At 40.9% G+C, this 21,567-nt stretch overlaps 1 protein-coding gene across 1 annotated transcript in view; it reads right to left on the bottom strand.

Annotated features, from left to right (window-relative positions):
* nf1a (neurofibromin 1a) overlaps positions 1-21,567 on the bottom strand; it is a 324,748-nt gene that overhangs the window by 204,738 nt on the left and 98,443 nt on the right. Inside the window, exons 16-21 of the mRNA XM_072589187.1 lie at positions 16,843-16,966; positions 13,806-14,052; positions 10,902-10,975; positions 7,937-8,020; positions 2,245-2,685; positions 1,734-1,873 (exon numbers count right to left, since the gene is read on the bottom strand). Of these exons, the coding sequence (XP_072445288.1) occupies positions 1,734-1,873; positions 2,245-2,685; positions 7,937-8,020; positions 10,902-10,975; positions 13,806-14,052; positions 16,843-16,966 (1,110 nt within the window). The remainder of the gene's footprint in view (positions 1-1,733; positions 1,874-2,244; positions 2,686-7,936; positions 8,021-10,901; positions 10,976-13,805; positions 14,053-16,842; positions 16,967-21,567) is intronic.

Here is a 21,567-nt window from a genome sequence, read left to right as displayed (position 1 = left end):
TCATGCAAATTGAACGTTGCAAATTTATTTTTCTATCTACTTGGTTTGTTGAAGTTATTCAAATTAATAAAGTAATGCCAGGCAGACCAGACAGATTAGTTGGCCCATAATCTCATAACGCATTTGAAATCAGTTGGTAAATAGCAAAACAGTTTAAATCCACATTTTTTTTTTCTATCTACTAGACCTCAAATCTAATGCAAATTAAGGTCACCCAAGTAAAGGGTGTGGCTGACTGAATACTGTGGTCAGAGCTTTTGCGATCTCCATCAGAGCTTCTCAGAGCTCCACTTTTGGATAAGGTGACTTGCTCGATTTCAGTGATGTCAGTATCTCGAACATCTTCTTCACATCTATTTTTATCCTATTCAACATCTGTGCTCCCCTCATCAAAACCACCACCTCCATCGCTGCAGTTGTGAAGAAAGAAGTACTCATTCTGTACCTCAGTCGGGTCTCTCCCACCACACGATTTCCTTTCCTATCCCTTATCAGCCTCACCCCTTCAACTATTATTCTTTTAATTACTTTTTTTTTAAAATAGTTTATCCCTCTGTGTTAAATACTATTTTAATATTTGCTTTGCACTCTTTATCCTACTCTGAAATGTACTCAATAGCTGAAATTTGCTTTCTTAGATTCGCCAATTATCTGGCATTTGAGAACTGAGGCTTTGGAATGACCCATCTTTGCCCTTTAGGGACCCAAAATACCTCTGCCTTGAAGATCTGCCTTTGCTTATTATTTGCTTTTCTGGTCAATCTTTGTGCACTGCCAACTTTGGTATGCGTTCTTTTATTGATCAGAGCACTGAGTACAGGAGTTGGGAGGTCATGTTGCAGCTGTACAGGTCATTCATTAGGCCACTTTTGGAATATTATGTGCAATTCTCATCTCCCTACTATTAGAAGGATTTTGTGAAACTTGAAAGGGTTCAGAAAAATACTTACAAGGATGCTGCCAGGGTTGGAGGGTTTGAGCGACAGGAAGAGGCTGTCGCTCAAAATGCTGGGGCTGTTTTCCCTGGAGCGTCAGAAATCAAGGGGTGATCCGTAGAGGTTTATAAAATCATGAAGGGCATGGAAGGGGTAAATACACAAGGTCTTTTCCCTCTGGTGGGGGGAGTCCAGAACTAGAGGGCATGGGTTTAAGGTGAAAGGGGAATGATTTAGAAGGGACCTCAGGGGCAACTTTTTCACACAGAGGGTGGTGCATGTATGGAATAAGCTACCAGAGGAAGTGATGGAGACCAGTACAATTACAACATTTAAAAGGCATTTGGATGGGTAGATGAATATGAAGCATTTAGAGGGATATGAGCTAAGTGCTAGCAAATGGGACTAGATAAATTTAAGATATCTGGTCGGCATGAATGAGTTGGACCGAAGGGTCTGCTTCCATGCTGTACATCTCTATGACTCTATGTCCCTTCTCAAATCAAAAAAAATCTCTTTTCAAGTTGAGTATTTCCAAATTGGAAATGATCCAATTCAAATTAAAGGGAAGGACTTCTCATACTGTTTATATCTACTAAAAGTACACAGCTAGGATTGGATTTGCTGTGATACCATTCAACCTCAGAATCTAGCACTCTGCCTTGCACTCATACTTGCATAATATCTAGGTAACAAGATAATTGAGGAAGCCATTGTGTCAACCCATAAAGCCTGTTGTCTTGAGCAGAAAACTGGAGCGCATGTACAAAATAAAAAGCCAGAGAAAGAATCTCATACCTAACTAAATTTAGCATCATGGTCTCAATGCTGGCCTGTCCCAGATGCTCTGAACTGCCATCAGTGTGATTATCGAGTAGGTTCTTCATGATTGCTATAGTTTGCTCCACAAATGGTGTGTTAGTATCATTCAATAACACCTGTATGATAATTCAGATACATTTAAGGGAGCAATGTTTCATTTAAAGTACAAACTATTTCAAACACTTTAGCCAAATATTAATGATAAAACACAACTCTGGTCCATTACTAAAACAAAGAAATTACCAGTGTATCAGAAATATGCAACATTTGACATACAAGACACGAGCATCAATATATATTTCAACAGCTCTTCTGTTAAACAGTATCCTTCCTTAGGATAACTAATCACATCAAAAACTGAATTTACACACAACACACCCCAACAACCACAAACTGGAGTAACACAGCTGATACAAATTTGCATACATTTTAATTTGATTGCCATTTAATAAAAGGTTCAGTAGGCTAATTTACTTTAAATACTCACCTGCCCCTGCAAGTCAAAAAACCTGCTGATGCAATTTTTCAGCTTATTGAAGAGCATTGGGTAAAGTACAGGGCTCAGTTCCAATCCAACCAAGTCCTTAATGTTAGTCCTAATCTGCAGCCCTACTTTTTCATGATTGCACACCATCAGCGTGAGAAGCCGTTCCAAAAATTTGCTGACTGGAGTCTCTGCATTTCCTTCAGTTGAGACCATAGATATCATGGAACCCTTCCTTTCCGTGATTGGCCCCATGGGTGGGCTGTACGTAACTAAGTTTGGATTAATGCGATGCTGGAGACATACACCTCCTATTGCACACAAGAAGCCTGTCATGTTAATCCATTCCTGAAGAGAATCGGTGTCTGCCAAGTCTATCGAGCCACCTCCACTTACATGTGACATTCGGCGCTTCACAATCGTCTTATGAAGGCTTTCTGTTACCTGTATGTGGAAGTATGTGTCAGTGCATATCAATTATTAACAAGGTAAATAATTCTACTTGTACAACAGAACCAATACTTTAATAGAAAGGTCTTTATCAAGATAAATTCATAGCATAAAAATGCAAAACACGTAAAGCACAAAACAGAAGTGAGGCAATCTGATAGAATATATGGTAAATCGGTCGAGGTGTGAACAATCATTATAACAGAAGAGGTAGCGTTTGGCAAACTAATGGAGCTAAGGATAGGCAAGACTCCAGGCCTTGATGGAATGCATCCCAGAGTACTAAAAGAGATGGTGGGAGAAATATCCAGTGCACTTGTGGTCATGTTCCAAAATTCACTGGACTCAGAGGCCGCTCCAGCAGATTTGAAAACAGCAAATGTGATGGCACTGTTTAAAAGTGGATAGGTAGACAAAATATGGGGAATTATAGACCAGTTAGCTTACCTTCAGTGGTGGGGAAGGTGATGGAGTCTATTCTCAAGGAAGAAATAGCAAAGCAATCTAGATAGAAACTGTCCCATTGGGCAGACAAAGCATGGGTTCTTATAGGACAGGTTGTGCTTAACTAATCTTTTGGAATTCTATGAAAACATTACAAGCAAACTGGACAACAGGGACTCATTGATGTGGTGTACCTAGATTTCCAAAAGGCCTTTGACAAGGTGCTGCCCAAGAGGCTGCTGCATGTTATGGGTAAGGTGTTAGTGTAGGATTGGTTGATGAACAGGAAGCAAAGAATGGAGATAAATGAGTGCTATTCTGGTTAGCAATCAGTAACTAGTGGGGTGCCTCAGGAATCAGTGTTGGGACCGCAAATATTTACAATTTATACAGATGATTTGGAGTTGGGGACCATGTGTAGTGTATCAAAGTTTGCAGATGACATTCAGGTGAGTGGTAGAGCAAAGTGTGCAGAGGATTGTGAAACTTTGCAGAGGAACTTAGATGCTTTGAATGGGCAAAGGTCTGGCAGATGGAATACAGTATAAATAAAATGTGAACTCATACATCTTGGTCAGAGTAACAGGAAAAAGGATTATTAGTTGAATGGTAAAAAGTTACAGCATGCTGCTATCCAGAGGAACCCAGGTGTCCATGAATCATAGAGGCTTAGTCTGCACTTACAAGTAATTAGGAAGGCAATTGGAATTTTGTCCTTCATTGCTAAAGGGATTGAGCTTAAAAGTAGGGAGGTTATGCTGCAGCTGTACAGGGTGCTGGTGAGGCCACACCTGGCATACTGTGCGCAGTTTTGGTCTCCTTGTTTGAGAAAGGATGTACTGGCACTACATGGGGTGCAGAGGAGGTTCACCAGGTCGATTCTGGAGTTGAGGGGGTTGGCTTATGAGGAGAGACTGAGTAGACTGGGATTATATTAATTGGAATTTAGAAGAATATTTTGGGCGGGGGGGGGGAATCTTATAGAAAGATATAGAATGATGAAGGGTATAGGTAAGATAGAAGTATAAAGGATGTTTCCACTGGCAGGTGAAACTAGGACAAGGGGGCATAGCCTCAAAATTCGTGGGAGCAGATTTAGGACTGAATAGAGAAGAAATATCTTCACCCAGAGGATTTTAAACAGCTGGAATTCCGTGCCCAGTGAAGCAGTTGACGCTACTTCAGTAAACGTTTGTAAAGCTAAGATTTTGTTTTGTGAACAATAAACGAATTAAGGGATATGGTGAGAAGATGGTCAGTGGAGCTGATACCATGAAAAGATCAGCCATGATCTTACTGAATGGCGGAGCAGGCTCGAAGGGCCAGATGGCCTACTCCTGCTCCGAGTTCTTATGTTCTATGTAAACACTGGGATGGAAGGGCCACCCATTGTTAGGCATTCCCAAATTGTGTTCCTGCAGAAATTTATGTGGGGTCTCAGCTTTTCACTATTTCTTGATTCACATTACTTTTGTTCAAAGAGTAAATGATACCCAAATTTATAGATGATATTAAACATCAACAAATTACAGACAGAAGAATTTCAGAAGAATGGATAAAACACACCAACAATTGTAGTTTCACATTGAAATGTCAAATACTTTGAATGCAAGAAAGGCAGATAAACGAGTGACACTAAACGTTCAAATGCAGCAAACTTGGGAAACATATCCACATTTGGGCTGACAAATGGCAAGTAACATTTGAATCACACAAGTTTGCATCACAATGACCATCACCAACAGATAGAATCTAACAATCGCCCTTGACATTCAATGCCATTAGCATTGCTAAACCTCCCAGTATCGATGATGTGGAGGAGTCGGTGTTGGACTGCAGTGGACAACATTTTTTTTAAAATCACACAATGCCAGGTTATAGTCCAACAGCTTTATTTTAAAGTACAAGCTTCTGAAGCACCTGTTCCTTCATCAGGTAGCTAGTGACCAGTTACCTGACGAAGGAGCAGCGCTCTGAAAGTTTGTACTTCCAAATAAACCTGTTGGACTATAATCTAGCCTTGTGTGTTTTTTAAACTTTGTTCTCCCAGTATCAACATCCTCGAAGCCCCCAGTACTCGAAACTGAACTGGACCAGTCATTTAAATATTGTGGCTACAAAAGCAGGTCATAGGTTAGGAATTCTATGGTGAGTAAATCACTTTCTGACTCCCCAAAGCCTGCCCACCATCCACAACGTACAAGTCAGGTGTGATGGAATATTCCTGACTTGCTTGAATGAAAGCTAAATGCACTCTGGAAGCTCAACATCGCCCAAGGCAAAGCAGTCCATTTGATTTGCACCACATCCACTAACACAGACCCACTCCATGACTGATGTCAGTAGCAACAGTGTGTATCACTTACAAGTGGAACTGCAGAAATTCACCAAAGGTCCTTAGAAAGCACCTTCCAAAGTAACATCTATTATCACCTAGAAAGACAAGGACTGCATTTGCATGGTAACACCACAACTCTCAAGTTGCCCTGCAAGTCACTTACCATCCTGGTTTGGAAATATATTCCCACACCTTCAGGAATAACTTCGTCAAACTCATGGAACTCCTTCCTGAATGATATTTTGGGTTCTCCTACACTAAGTGCACTTTCAAGGGCATTTGAAATTGTCATCTCTTGAGTTAATATTTAAAAAGGCCAAGTTATTGAAAAAGATTTTGGCAGCTGGGCTCAAAAGCCATTTTGCAGTTGGAGAAAGCCATTAATAAGACCAGTACAAGCTACAACTTCTTCATAAATATGAAAATAAATTATGTACAAATACGGCTCTTTAAAGCAAACAAAGGCGAATTGAGTGCTGTTTAGATTTAAGCACTTCACACTGAAATGCAAGAAATTAGTCTTGGTAAAAATGGATAAGCTTCAATTACATTCTCCAGTAAACAGGAGAAGAAAGAATGATCTGAATGAAGAGTGAAAATATTGTAGGATGTGACATAAGTGATGAAAGACTTTCTGACTGCTGGGGAAAGCCAAAACAAGAGAATGCAATGTTAGAATTAACCCAATTAAAAGTAAAGCTTTAAAAAATTACATCATGGATTATTAAGAGATGGTAAACAATGCTCTAAAGGGAAACTGATTTAAATATTGAACAGAAAATGCTTAAAATGGAAAAATTAGAAAACCAGGTAGATTCCAGGTAGAGTTGCCTGGTCAACAATTAGACAGCAGGATTGAAGGTACAAATATCTACTTCTGGAAATAACTGTTTCCTTCCACAAGGTTTCTGACATCAGAAGGAATGGAGGGGTTCAAATAGATAACTACTATAGAAAATTTCAGCGGATTTGGCAGATGTGGAAAATTAACTTTTTGAATCCAATACAACTCTTCATATTCTGAAGTCATATCAGATGCAAAACTTGAACTCTTTCTCTCTCTATATATGCTGCTATACCTGCTTAGTTTCTGCAACATTTTCTGTCCTTGTTTCAGATTTCCAGCATCTGCAATCGTGTGTTTATTCCAACATGGAAGTATGTGAAATCTTTGGAATGAGCACACAAAATACTTCAAGCTCAACTTCTCGGAGCAAAATGCCACTTGTCCCTCTGAGACGATGAACGCAAACCCGAGGATAAAACCCAACAATCTCACCCTCCAAAAATTAGAGATCATTGATTAATGAGTATCACCAGAACTCAATTGTGCTTTTACCTCACCACTATTATTAAACCATTCAGGAAACAAGGGCATCAAGTTTTTAAACTGCATGAGCACCCACTGAACATGAGCTGCAAACAGACAGTCAAAATGCTAGTTATGTCCAACCCAGTTGACCTCAGATCTCATTGATACCAACTATTCAGAATCTGTGATCAAGAGGCTTCATCAACCAGAGAAAATTTTCCCTCATTGATTATTCAGTGCAAGCTTCGCCAGTTGGTCTATGAATGTTTATTTTGATGCTAACCACTCATGACTAAGTCAAACACTAAAGTCTAAAGTCATTGGAATGTTCTGAAACAAACAGTTATGAAGCATCATGGGTTATCTGAAAAATGGGAGGAGGAAGAACTAGCTTGATAGTTTCTCAAAGCCATGAATGGCTTCACATTGTTGAACAATTTAATTATCTCCAATGAAAATTTGACTTTCCACGCAAAATGCCGAAACACAAACAATGGATCAAACGGCATACTTATTAACACATTGGAAAATAAGACACTCTAATAAGGACCAATACGGTATTATTAGGTGTTAACAGTCTCCAGAAACACATTTTTCAGTTTTGGTGGATTATGTTCTAATTAAGTTTGGCAAGAATTTCTGTTGGAAAGAGAATACTTTTTCTGGTTTTGGCACCAGAGTCAATATTAAATATTCCCACAGAAAAGGGAAACTGTCACAGATGCGAAATCTGAAAATACAAACAGAAAATGCTGAAGTTACATGATTTTTTTAAAAAATTAACTCAGCAGATGTGGGCATCACTAGCTGGGCCATCATTTATTACCCATCCCTAACTGTCCTTAAGATAATGGTGGGCTGCCTTCTTGAAGACTTCAGTCCAGTATAATTGAATTTACAGCCCATCTATAAAAGAAGGAAACATTCCCCCTACACAGATATCGTCTGACTGGTTGACCGTTTCTAACACTTGGTTGACATTTAAATATTTCCACATCAGTTACATTTCCACGTTCAATGTGCCAACTCAATTTAACATTAACAGCATGATGGTATCACTCATAACTTCAATTATCACTGCTATAGCGGAGTTGCCAAGTCACTTTTTTTTGATAAATGCATACATGTACCATACCAGTGCTCAAATTTACCTGTCCATCTTCAATTTTAGTTTTAGGGTAGTTGAGAATCAACTTAGTGGCATGATCCCACTTTGTGTATGTGTCTTCCCAGGCCTAAAAGGAAAATAGCAAAAACTTTACATAAGGAAAAGGAACTTGCGTATTTGCAGACAAAAAAAAGGTCCAACAGTGGGGGTGGGGGTGGGGGGGGTGCAGGCGGCAGTGAATACCTTAGCTATGCCTCGCCCCACTCCCCCACTGCCCCTCCTGGGAAAATGCCATCCGTTACTCCCAATTCCTCCGCCATATCTGCTCCCAGGAGGAGCAATTACACTATATGACATCGCAAATGGCCTCCTAATTCAAGGACGGCAAATTCCCCTCCCATGTGACTAACAATGCTCTTCAGCGCATCTCCTCCACTTCCCACACCTCCGCCCTTGAACCCTACTCCTCCAACCGCAACAAGGGTAGAACCCACCCCTCTCATTCCACTTCACTAATCTCCAGATTCAGCGCATTACCCTCCGCCATTTCCATCACCAATAATCAGATCCCACCACCACAGATGTACAGGGCAACCTCGATAATCCGCACATCAATTATCCAAATTTCAGATTGCCCGAACAAGATCTCACGGTCTTGTAAAAACGTTAACCGAACAATTATCCAAACTAAATGCTTCCCGCCCGTCTTGTTCGGATAACTGAAATTGGTCTTAGCTTCCCTCTCACCCCTATCTGCATTCCGCAGAGACCATTCCCTCCATGACTACCTCATTAGGTCCACATCCCCAACCAACCCACCGTCCACTCCTGCCCCTCTCCCCCCTACCTCATTCCAGATTGAACTCTCCAACTCGGGACCGCTCTTTTAACCTGTCCTACCTGTCCATCTAGCTTCCCACCTATCCGCTCCACTCTCCCCTCCAACCTATCACCATCACCCTGCACCTACATCTACCCATCACCTTCCCACCTGCGTTCCCCCGGCCACCCTCCAATTTATCTCTCAGCTACACCCCCTACCCCTGCTCCCCATATTCCTGAAGGAGGGTTTATGCCAGAAACATCAACTCTCCTGCTCCTTGGATGCTACCTAACCTGCTGTGCTTTTCCAGCACTACACTTTCCGACTCTGATCTCCAGTTCTCACTTTCCCCCAACCTATCATTCAGGTCTTGCCACATATGGATACAGACTACATCAGTTTCGAAGGCGGAGAACAGTGCTGACCAATAGCACCTCCACTTCCAAACACATGATGGAAGAAAGGTAATTGACAATGCATTTGAAGATGGTTGGGCCTAAGACAACACCCTGAGTAATGACTGCAGTGATGTCCTTCGCCTAGATGATTAGTTTCCAACAACCATAACCATCTTCCAATGTGTTATGTATGACATCAACCAGAAGAAACTTTCCCTCCCAATTCCCACTGACTCCAGTTTTACTCAGGTTCCTTGAAGCTCTTATCAAATGTTACCTTCTTGTCAACATTTGTGAACTCAATTCTTTTGATGATGCTTGAACCAAGGTCGCAATGAGGTGAAAGTGAGAACTGCAGACGCTGGAGATCAGAGTCAAGATTATAGAGTGGTGCTGGAAAAGCACAGCAGGCCAGACAGCATTCGAGGAACAGGAAAATCGATGTTTCCGGCAAAATCCCATCATCAGGAATGAAGCAGGGAGCTTCTGGGTTGGAGAGATAAATGGGAGGGGGGTGAGGCTGGGGAGAAGGTAGCTAAGAGTGCAATAGGTGGATGGAGGTGGGGATGAAGGTGATAGGTCAGAAAGGAGGGCAGAGCGGATAGGTGGGAAGGAAGATTGGCAGGTAGGACAGGTCATGAGGATGGTGCTGAGCTGGCAGGTTGGAACTAGGGTAAGGTGGAGGGAGGGGAAATGAGGAAACTGGTCCAGTCCACATTGATGCCTTGGAGTTGAAGTGTTCCGAGGCGGAAGATGAGGCGTTCTTCCTCCAGGCATTGGGTGATGAGGGAGTGGCAGTGGAGACGGCCCAGGACCTGCATGTCCACGGCAGAGTGGGGTTGGGGGGGTTGAAGTGTTGGGCCATGGGACGGTGGAGTTGATCGGTATGGGTGTCCCAGAGATGTTCCCTAAAGCACTCTGCGAGAAGGCGTCCAGTTTCCCCAATGTAAAGGAGATCACATCGGGAGCAATGGATACAATAAATGACATTGGTGGATGTGCAGGTGAAACTTTGATGGATGTGGAAGGCTCCTTTGGGGCCTTGGATGGAGGTAAGGGGGGAGGTGAGGGCACAGATTTTGCAATTCCTGCAGTGGCAGGGGAAGGTGCCAGGAAGGGAGGGTGGATTGGTGTGGGGGACATGGACCTGACCAGATAGTCACGGAGGGAACGGTCTTTGCAGAACGCAGATAGGGGTGGAGAGGGAAATATATCCTTGGTGGTGGGGACTTATCTTCTGCCTCAGAACACTTCAACCCCAGGGCAAAGTGGACTTCACCAGTTTCCTCATTTCCCCTCCCCCCTACCTTACCCCAGAAACATCCTCATGACCTGTGCTACCTGCCAATCTTCCTTCCCATTTATCTGCTCCACCCTCCCCTCTGACCTATCACCTTCATCCACCTATTGCACTTTCAGCTACCTTTCCTCAGCCCCACCCGCTCCCATTTATCTCTCCACCCCGAAGGCTCCCTGCCTCATTCCTGATGAAGGGCTTTTGCCCGAAACATTGATTTTCCTGCTCCTTGGATACTATCTGACCTGCTGTGCTTTTCCAGCACCACCCTAATCTTGACCAAGCAATGAATCAGGAGTCAAATGGACTCAAACTGTTACCAACTGTATGTGTCTTTAACAGAAAGCTAAATGATCTAAATTTTCAGCAAATAATGTATACACAACACTTTCAAACATAAGTTAAAATTTGTTCTTCTGCTGAAATGCACACATTGGAAAAAGACAACCTACATTACCAAGACCAAGTAAAGGAACATTTGAAAATTTACCTCAGTGTTTCCTGCTGTTGGATGTTCTATCCTCCTCAGTAACGCCATCACCCGTTTCTGAAGAGCTGCGCGTCCTATTGTTTAATATCATTTTGGAGTATAGAGAACAAAGGATCAATCAAGAAAACAAAAAAAAATGCACATTAGTCATCAGCATTGACCAGATCTGTTTTAATGACTACTTTAAAGCTGATTCTTGGCAAATGAAATGATTAGATTACTTAGAGATTAGATTACAGTGTGGAAACAGGCCCTTCGGCCCAACAAGTCCACACCGACTCGCCAAAGCGCAACCAACCCAGACCCATTCCGCCACATTTCACCCCTTCACCTAACACTACAGGCAATTGAGCATGGCCAATTCACCTAACCTGCACATTTTTGGAATGTGGGAGGAAACCGGAGCACCCGGAGGAAACCCACGCAGACACGGGGAGAACGTGCAAACTCCACACAGTCAGTCGTCTGAGTCGAGAGTTGAACCCAGGTCTCTGGCGCTGTGAGGCAACAGTGCTACCCACTGTGCCACCATGCCGCCCATAGGTAGAACATTGTAGTTTAGCTACTGGAGCTTCTGTGACAAGCATTTTTGTTTGTTTTAAGATACAGACCATTTACATTGGAAGTAAATAAATAAAAGATGTAGTGCTGCCAACATGTACATTTTCAAACAAAACCTAATGTCACAAGAGAAAATCACTTTAAAAATTAAGACAATCTGGTCAAATGATATTAAAATATGGTTTACTTGGGCTTTATGACGCTTTTTCACATCAGGACCCTGAACAAAATCCACAATAGACAAGTAGTCCCCTCAATAATTATGCTGCAAGTTGTAAGCCAATGCCTTCTCAACGCATGTCCACAGGAAAAATAATTTGGAATTTTCAAAATGATCTAATTAGGAACTGCTGAAAGGGAAAATAGTGATGTTGTAAGATTAGGGCTGCTCTTTTAAGTTTGGTGTTATTTTGAGGCTACAGCACACACACATCATTTGAATCAAATTGCCCTTGTTACCTCTTAGAATCAACACAAATGCACAGCCCATCTTCATTTAATCCTATCACTGAACAAAAGTCTATTGTTTCACCATATGTTGATCTAGCTTTTCCATAACATATCGATGCTATTCACTCAACTACTGCTGAAAAAAGCAATTTTTGCATCCTATCGAATCCAAGGTTCTCCTAAATTCTCCATTTGATTTAACAATCGACTTGTGGCCTCCAGCTTTGGTTTCTCTCATATTTGGAATATATCAGATCTTGATACCTATTCTATTGAACGTTTTCAAAATCTTCAAGACGTTCCCAGGTCACCCCCTTGTAGTGACTTATTTTCTAAGGAAAGAACACTAAACTGGTCAGCCTTTGCTGCTAGCTATATTTACCCCTTTCCAATATCATCCGGACGAATCATTGCTCACTTTGCAGACTTTCCGTATCCTTTTCACAGTAACGCCAACACAACCACATACAACTTCCGATCTGTTGTGTAACCAAGACGAGATACAGATTTCAAATAGCTTCCTTACTTTTCAAATTGTTTTTTCTAGAAATGAATACCAATGATTGCTTTCCTATTTTATAGGATAGGCTTTAAACTGTTCATCTTTTTGTGATTTACTTCTAAGCACTCCTCGATCCCTTTCCTCTAACTACATAATCTCATTGTTCAATCCAGTAAAATGTACATAAAACCAAGATTGAAATTAATTTGTCAATTACACATTTAGGCTTCATGTTTATTTTCTTTTTGAAATATTTACCAATTTAACATCAGGCACAAATTTTGAACTTGCATTTCTGATTCCCAAGTTGAAGTCATTTACATTGTTGTGGACCACAGTAATCTCACCATTAACATCTATAAAACATTATTTGCAACATTTTGCCAACTTGGAGTCCATTCTTCATTTTCAGTTCTGTAACCAACCCTTTGACTACTCATTCCAACGCCACATGCTCTAATTTTAGTTATGACTCTACAATTTAGCATCTCATGAGGGGGACTTTTGAAAATTCAAGTTACATCTTCCCTATTAATCTTACCTACATTTCCTTGCTTGCATGAATTCAATAGGGTTGTTCCTTCCCTTTTCAAGTTCAGTGGTACAGACCCCACGTACTGTATGATTCCATGAAATAACAAATTATTGGGAAGTGTAAAACATCCTGTACACTATCCAAGAGTTTCCTTTATGCTGTACTCATTCCATTCAGAGAAAATGTGATGCACAGTTTGCCATCTGACGTCACTTTTCTCTCCAAATTTCACCAAGCCAAAACTCAGAAAACTAGTGGGATGGGGAGAGGGGGAGAAGGAATTATGTGAAGTAAAATAAGGAAAGGTATTTTGGGCGGCACGGTGGCACAGTGGTTAGCACTGCTGCCTCACAGCGCTAGAGACCCGGTTCAATTCCCACTTCAGGCAACTGTGTGTGGAGTTTGTACGTTCGCCCCGTGTCTGCATGGGTTTCCTCCAGGTGCTCCGGTTTCCTCCCACAGTCCAAAAATGTGCAGAGTAGGTGAATTGGACATGCAGAATTGCCCATAGTGTTAGGTGAAGGGGTAAATGTAGGGGAATGGGTTTGGGCGGGTTGCTCTTCAGAGGGTCGGTGTGGATTTGTTGGGCCGAAGGGCCTGTTGCCACACTAAGTAATCTAATCTAAACTATTCACAACCCTTTCCAGTTTAAGGCTTAAGTATGAATCCTCATTCTTGCCTTACTGCCCAAAATGCTACTTTAAAGATAGCACATCATATAGTGCCAAAAGATCCAAGACTGGTCACCATAAAAGCTCTCAAATTTTACTGCAAGTTATTTGGAAAGCAAGAGTGAGTATAAACGCAAGTTAAGCAACATTCTGGGTAAGAAGTCACAAAATTCATGAGTGGTTACCCGTTGACATCATGTTGCTGACTGAAGCAAACTCCATGAAAGTATTATAATTCGGCAGGATGCTCTGGACAGGCACATCATCAACTCCACACCTGATATCAGCTTCCTCACAGAGGTGCCGAAAACATGACATGGACACAAGGACAGCTTCAATATCTGGACTCCACAGGAACATATACAGAGCCACTTCAAGCTTGGTCTGTGCTTGACGACAGATGGGAATTCCACTGCCAAGTGTGGCGTTCTCCTGCATTCAGAAAATAGAGTTTACCAAATAATTAGTTGCCCAACTGGCAAAGATAATTTTTACATTTTATAAACTCAATTATTGCTGTGATATGTGGACTTCCCTTTTGTTAAAACTGGTGATATCTTTTAGATAATATCCTAAGATTGTTTATATTCCAGTCATGTTATGATGCATCTATTCATAAGATTACAAGGCCGATAATGTATAAACACAGCAACACAGGAGTACTCTTAGCCTCCCTAAATCAGATTACACAGTTAAGCTACTCAAATCATCTTCTCCTTAAAATGCATATTTCAATCGAAGCATAAAAATTTAGTTTTGTCCTTAGATACTTAAGTAATTCTTCCATTTCATGACTTAAGTACTTAAGGATTCAGATTCATGACTCAAGAAGACTGAAGTACTTTCATTCTTTTAATACCTTAGGATTGTTTGTAAAAGCATCAGTCTGCAAAAAGTAATGGTGATTTATCAAAAAAAATTCAGAATTCATCAGATAAATCTCCAACTAGCAGACTTTTACAGCTAGGGTCTGGACCAATACTGCTACCTCACAAATGGTCAATCACATGAGCAAATCCCTCTTTGCACATTTTACAACACTGCAGAATAGAATTTGGCACAATTGCACTCAGCATTTCTCAAATGGTGTCAATCTTAACTGTCATCTCAACAGCGCAAAACACACTTAAGAAGGGGCTCTTCAACCATGTAGCATGTCAAAAAAATTACTTTGCCCATCAACACATTCAAAAACAAATTACTTCATGCAACAGAAAGCAATGAACAACAAGAATCATAGACCACAACTTGGAGTGAAAATATGTGCATTGCTTTATCGTTAAATGTTTAACTGTTAGTTGGCTTAATCAATCTAGACGGTTTGAAACTGAGCCATCCCATATGAAGAATCACCAGCATGCTTCCAAATTGCTTACCTTGTGGACATAATTGATTAGCACCTTCACTCAAAAAATGTTAACAGAAGAAACACTTCTATACCACTACATTGAGGTACTTAGGTGGCAGAGAGTATTTCAATTCCGGTTTTTACTTGTATTACAGTTTTTATATTGAAAAATATTACAAATATCCATAAATATTTGCAGGTGAAACTTTACATCTGTCACCCAACAATGGTCCAATAGATTAAATTAGGATTCAATACAAGCAAAATTTTGAAATAACACTGTCAGGAAACAACTTTGCCAATGTATGCAGGGCAATTGGAAGAAGGATTGATGGAGAATGAGAGGAGACAGGAAAGAATGCACCTCAACACATTAGCCCCCAGTCCTCCTCTCTGGTTAACCATTTCACATTGGGCTGACAATGCCCCACAGATATTCTTTAATGGGTTGGTCCTGCCGTCAGCAGAATATGGCTCTGTAACGACTTCAGGATGAAATAAATTGGAATAACTGATCTCTTGCAACAAGCTACTGTGGTACTCAGTTAGCAAAGAGTTACCATCTACTCTTAAAAACGACAAAACAAAATGATACAGGGACACCTGAAATGACTTTGCCTTTTATTGTACTTGGCACAGTCAATATACTACAAAGTAATCAATTGTACAGGAAATGTACTAAAATGTTTTAAAACTACAATAAAATGGTGTAAATGCAGAATAGCTAACTGCTCATTAAATTTCACTTAAAAAACAAATTTTCATTTTTCAGCCATAATGCAGCAAATAAAAATTTCATAAAGTAAATGAGCACATATATCTTATCCTTTAGAAGGTTTCACAATCCTGTACAGAAAGCAAACTGAAAATCACAAGCATACAAAGCTGTAAAACATTGTCTTCACATTGCAGTTGGCATACTTTGTGTCCTATATTTGTGTGTAAAAACGTAATAATTACCCTCAAATGAACCCATTTTTCAACTTTTAACTCATTCCAAATTAAGTTAACATCAGTTTATGTTTTCTATGGAATAAATAGTCTCGACCCTTTTATTCACGATATTATCATGCCATTGAAGAGCAAGTTTCACACAATCTATGGCAATCTTCCTCCTTCATAAGGAAGTTGAAAATGACGACCAATACTGTGGTTAGAGGGATCAAAAACAAATTGCAGGCAAAACTCAGCAGGTCTGCCAGCACCTCCAGAGAAAAAGCAGAGTTAACATTTCAAGTCCAATGATCATTCTTCAGAACTGGATTTGAAACGTTAGCTCTGCTTTCCCTGACAAATCCTGCCAGAGACACACAGTTTCTCCAGCAATGTTTGTGTTTCAGATTGCAGCATCTGCAGTTCTTTGTTTTATTTATGTCAGGGGGATATAGTTTGAAGCAGTTTCTTGTTCTAAAAATGGAGGTAGAAGTAAAGAGGCATAGGGACACTGTTAATGCTATTCATCATGCAGGATGAGCAACTGACACTGGAACCCATCAGGGAAAGGGCAGTGAAAGAGAAAAACTGGAAACCAATAGGGGTGAAGGATGAGCAAGCACCACCATTCATATTCTGTAAGCACCCTTTGTGCTGAACAGTGTGAAGTAATATACTTCATCTATTCAAAGTTGCGTGGCAATTGACACAGCAAAAGAAGAGCACTACTGGGTATTGGCTGTAAGAGAAGATTTCATGCAAAATGACCATACTTGCATGGTATTTATACCTCAAAAATATCATTGTCTTTCAGCTGTACAGGTAATATTTATTCTGGAGGAGGAAACAAGTAAGTTTTCTCACTAAAGATTTCTATCTTTTAAAACAGATGTTCAATTTTTCACAAGTGCCATGTAGGAATTTCTGAGGTTTAACACTACCTTATTCTTCAGCAGAAACTTATTCCGACAGATTAGAATCTCCCGCAACCACTTAAGAATCTCTGTGCTGTTCAGCATCTGATGAGCGATCAATTTCTTACAGATGAAAAATAGAACCTGAGAGCTGTCAACACAAAGCAAAACTTATCATAAACAAGGTTAGGTTTGTTAGATAGCTGGCAGTTGTGGATGGAAGCATGACAGTTCATCAGAGAAGAAAACTTAAAAATACAGAAATTGTGGGGGCTGGCAGGACCATAATTGAAGTTGGTATAACTTCTTCAACAATCCATTACAAAAGTTCACCCTTTCAGGATGTCCAGTGTAACCTGAAACTTGATTTTTCTTGACCATTTGAGAATTGAAAGGGAACAGCAACTTTGCTATTCACAAATTATATCTCCTTCTTTCAGTTAATCTGGAGAACAACTTCTAGACTTGAACTGAACTGTAACCACTGCCTCAAAGTTGCCAGACAGGTTAAAAATGGAAAGTGCACCCGAAACAGGTCAGTTCCTTTAGCTGGGCTGGATTAAAAGTCTGAAAGAATAAAATAGCACAAGGACAAGTTTGATTTTTGCAGCTAAAACTAGTTTCCATCAATGCAAGAAACAATTTCTGTTCCTTGCCAGCTGCGTCATGAAAGACATACACAAAACAATTGTTCTAAACGTATGTGAACTGATTAGATACATTGGAATGCATTCATTAAGCAGAGTTTTACTGTGAAAGCTACTTTGGGTAAAAAGAGAAATGATTTCCTCAAATTCTAAGTACCTTGTCTCCCCTCTCTGAGGATTGACATGATGGATAAGCTCTCATGCTATGATCTCTTGAACTATGGATTCAGGAGCTTCTTGATCACAGTAGGGCCAGCTTCAAGTGGATGACAGGAAGTTGGAAGTGTGGGGAATGGTCCTCATAGTCTTTTATGGCACAACAAGCAAGACAGACAATGCATGTCACCAACTGTGGTTACACACAAAGGCAACAGTTGCCTGAAGGTCTTGATATGCTGAAAAACTACCTAACAAATACTTTTTAAAGCCAGCTCATAAACAACTTTGATGCATTGGACACTGTGCCAAAATGGCCAAAAACATTCTTCCCTCTTGGTCCCAATTTCTCGAATCTGATATGGCCACAATTCCAGGGGAGGACAGATAATGTTGAAACAATATTCCAAAGTTATCCCTGAAGACGTAGCAGCATACACATCAAAAACTGCAAGGACCAATTACTAATAATGGTGACAACTTGGTTGCCAAACAGCGGGGCAGTGTACATCAGACAAAGCAAAACAATCAATGGATCGGATTTAAGCGCTGCAGTCCTGTCACATCCAGTCATTAATGGTGGTAAACACTTAAACTAACAGAATGCAAAGTTAAAAAATGCCATCTTCAAGAATGGGGTTCCCAGTATTTCAGTGCAAAAGACAACTGTTATGAAGACACTGTTTTTAATATTGTTTGGAGGACTTTGGTTTTGAAGGACTGTGGGGGAAAAAGAACTTAAGTCCACAAACGTGAAGTATCTAGATGGCATCTTTAAAAGAGATCATTGAATTTTTTTTTAAACTTGAGGTATGCCTCTTGATTAAACTTAAAAATAGAAGCCATAAATATCAAGTTAGCCTGAAGCAGGGTTTTGGAGAAAAATAATATGGGGCTATTTTCTGGGTCTGCAGATTGGACAAAGCAAAAATGGTCCTTAGGAGAGTGATATACTCTTCTTGTTGGATGTGGGAGTTTGTGTGTTACTGAGGATTATATCTGCAATAAATGCCATTGGTTGTGAGTCCTATCAGATCAAATGGATCGGTTGGAGAGACAGTTAGAGGCAATGAGGAATTTACAAGAGCTGGGGGTGTGATGGATGGCAGTTATAGGAAGGGAGAAAAATCACAGATAGTCACATAGATGGGTTAACTGCAGGAAAGCTAAGAAAGGTAGGCAGGTAGTGCAGGAGTCTTCTGTGGCTATCCCCATTTCAAACAAGTATGCTGTTTTGGAAAACGTAAGGGGGGATAGATTTTCAGGGGGATGTAGCACAAACAGCCAAGCTAATGCAATGAGGGGTACATCGGGTTCCAAGATATCAATTGTGTTAGGGGACTCTCTTGTCTGAGGCACAGACAGGCGTTTTTGTGGCCAGCAGCAAAAAATCAGAATGTTGTGTTGCTTCCCTGGTGTCAAGATCAAGAATGTCTCAGAGAGGGTGCAGAGTGTTCTCAAGGTGGAGGGGGCCCAGCAGGAGGTCATTGTACACATTGGAACCAATGAAAGGAAGAGAAAATGATGAGATTCTGAAGGGAGAATAGAGAGACTTAGGCAGGAATTTAAAAAGGAGGTCTTCGAGAGTAGGAATATCTCAATTACTCCTGGTGATACGAGATTGCAAGGGTAGGAACAGGAGAACTGAGCAGGTGACTACAAGGCATTGAGGAACTGGTGTTATGGGAGAAGGATTCGCATTTTTGGATCATTGGAATCTCCTCTGGCATAGCAGTGACCTGCACAGGAAGGAGAGATTGCACCTGAATTGGAAGGGGACAAATATGCTGGCAGAGAGATTTGCTCGAGCTGCTCAGTAGGACATAAACTAGGAAGGTGGTGATGAAGACCCAGGGAGATAGTGAGAAAAAGAGATCAATCTGAGGCTGGTATGGTTGAGAAAAGTAGTTAAATGGTCAGGGACAAAGCAGAGAACAAGGTAGGACTGATAAATTAAATTGCATTTATTTCAATGCAAGGAGCCTAAAAGGGAAGCTAGATGAACTTAGGCCATGGTGAAGAACATGGGACTGGGATATCATATCTGTTACAGCAACATGGCTCAGGGATGGACACGACTGGCAGCTTAATGTTCCAGGATACTAATGCTACAAGACAGACAGAAAGGGAGGCAAGGGAGGCAAAGGAGGAGGGGGGAGTGGCGTTTTTGATAAGCGATAGCTTTACAGCTGTACCAAGGGAGAATATTCCCAGATATACATCCAGGGAAGTTATCTGGGTGCAACTGAGAAATAAGAAAGGATGATCACCTTATTGGAATTGTATTATAGACCCCTAATAGTCAGAGAGAAATTGCCTAACAAATTTGGAAGGATATCTGTAAGAATAATTGGGTAGTTTTGGCAGGGGATTTTCAGTTTCCAAACATAGACTGGGACTGCCATAGTATTAACGATTTAGATGGAGAGGAATTTGTTTAGTGTGTACAACAAAACTTTCTGATTCATTATGTGGGTGTACCTACCAGAGAAGGTGCAAAATTTGACCTACTCTTGGGAAATAAGTTAGGGCAGGTGACTGATGTCAGTGGGGGAGCACTTTGGGGCCAGCGATCATAATTCTATTAGATTTAAAATAGTGATGGAAAAGGATAGAACAGATCTAAAAGTTACAGTTCTAAACAGGAGAAAGGCAAATTTTGACAGTATTAGGCAAGAACTTTCAAAAGCTGATTGGGGGCAGATGTTCGCAGGGAAAGGGACGGCTGGAAAATGGAAAGCCTTGAAATGAGAATGAAAATCCAGAGAAAACATATTCCTGTTAGGGTGAAAGGAAAGGCTGGTAGGTATAGGGAATGCTGAATGACTAAAGAAATTGAGGGTCTGGTTAAGAAAAAGAAGGATGCATATGTCAGATATAGACAGGAGAGATCGAGTGAATCCTTAGAAGAGTATAAAGGCAGTAGGAGTATACTTAAGAGGGGAATGAGGAGGGCAAAAAAGGAGACACGAGATAGCTTTGGTTCATAGAGTGGAGGAGAATCCAAAGGGTTTTTATAAATACATTAAGGACAAAAAGGTAACTAAGGAGAGAATAAGGCCCCTCAAAAGATCAGCAAGGCAGCTTTTGTATAGAGCCGCAGAAAATGGGGGAGATACTAAATGAGTATTTTGCATCAGTGCTTACTGTGGAGAAGGACATGGAAGATATGGAATGTAGGTAAATAGATGGTGATGCAATGTTAAAAGATTAAATGCAAATGTCTCTCTGCACATCTCCATTGTCTTGGGGAATCACAGTCAGGAAATTTGTATGATGACTCACCAAGATTAGGGCATTAGCATTTGCATTATCTCTGAGGATGATCTCACCCTGCCTTTGTACCTGGGGTAACATGTGAAAGTGAGTAACTGGGGGCTGTCTTGACTGTGGGGGAGTGGCCAAAGCATTTGTAGCCATGGCCAACTGACCTGCATAAAGGGGATGTGTTTTCTTTGTGTTGGACCTCACTTTGACCCAACTTCGCTTGCCTGCGAACAGGGTCAAAAGGGGTCACCTAGCTTGTAGAAGCTTTAATAAACTTTAATTGTTTGCAGAAGTTGGCATGTGCAAATTGCATCTAGTGTGTGAAACTTTGGGAAAAGAACATAACAGTGACATATTGAACCATGTCCATATAATAGAGGTAGTGCTGCAGGATGCCTTGAAGTGCACACAAGTGGATAAATCCCCAGGACCTGATCAGGTGCACCAGAGAACTCTGTGGGAAAGGTAGGGAAGCGACTGTTGGGCCCCTTGCTGAGATATTTGTATCATCGATAATCACAGGTAAGGTGCTAGAAGACTGCAGGTTGCCTAACATGGTGCCATGATTAAAGAAAGGTGGTAAGAGCAAGCCAGAGAACTATAGATCAGTGAGCCTGACCTCAGTGGTGGGCAAGTTGCTGGAGGAAATCCTGAGGGACAGGATGTACATGTATTTGGAAAG

Source organism: Chiloscyllium punctatum, chromosome 19 (genome assembly GCF_047496795.1).
Source record: "Chiloscyllium punctatum isolate Juve2018m chromosome 19, sChiPun1.3, whole genome shotgun sequence".
In the NCBI taxonomy this organism is placed as follows: domain Eukaryota; kingdom Metazoa; phylum Chordata; class Chondrichthyes; order Orectolobiformes; family Hemiscylliidae; genus Chiloscyllium; species Chiloscyllium punctatum.
Note: the sequence above shows the minus strand (reverse complement) of the source record. Positions and strands in the feature narration are given on the sequence as shown.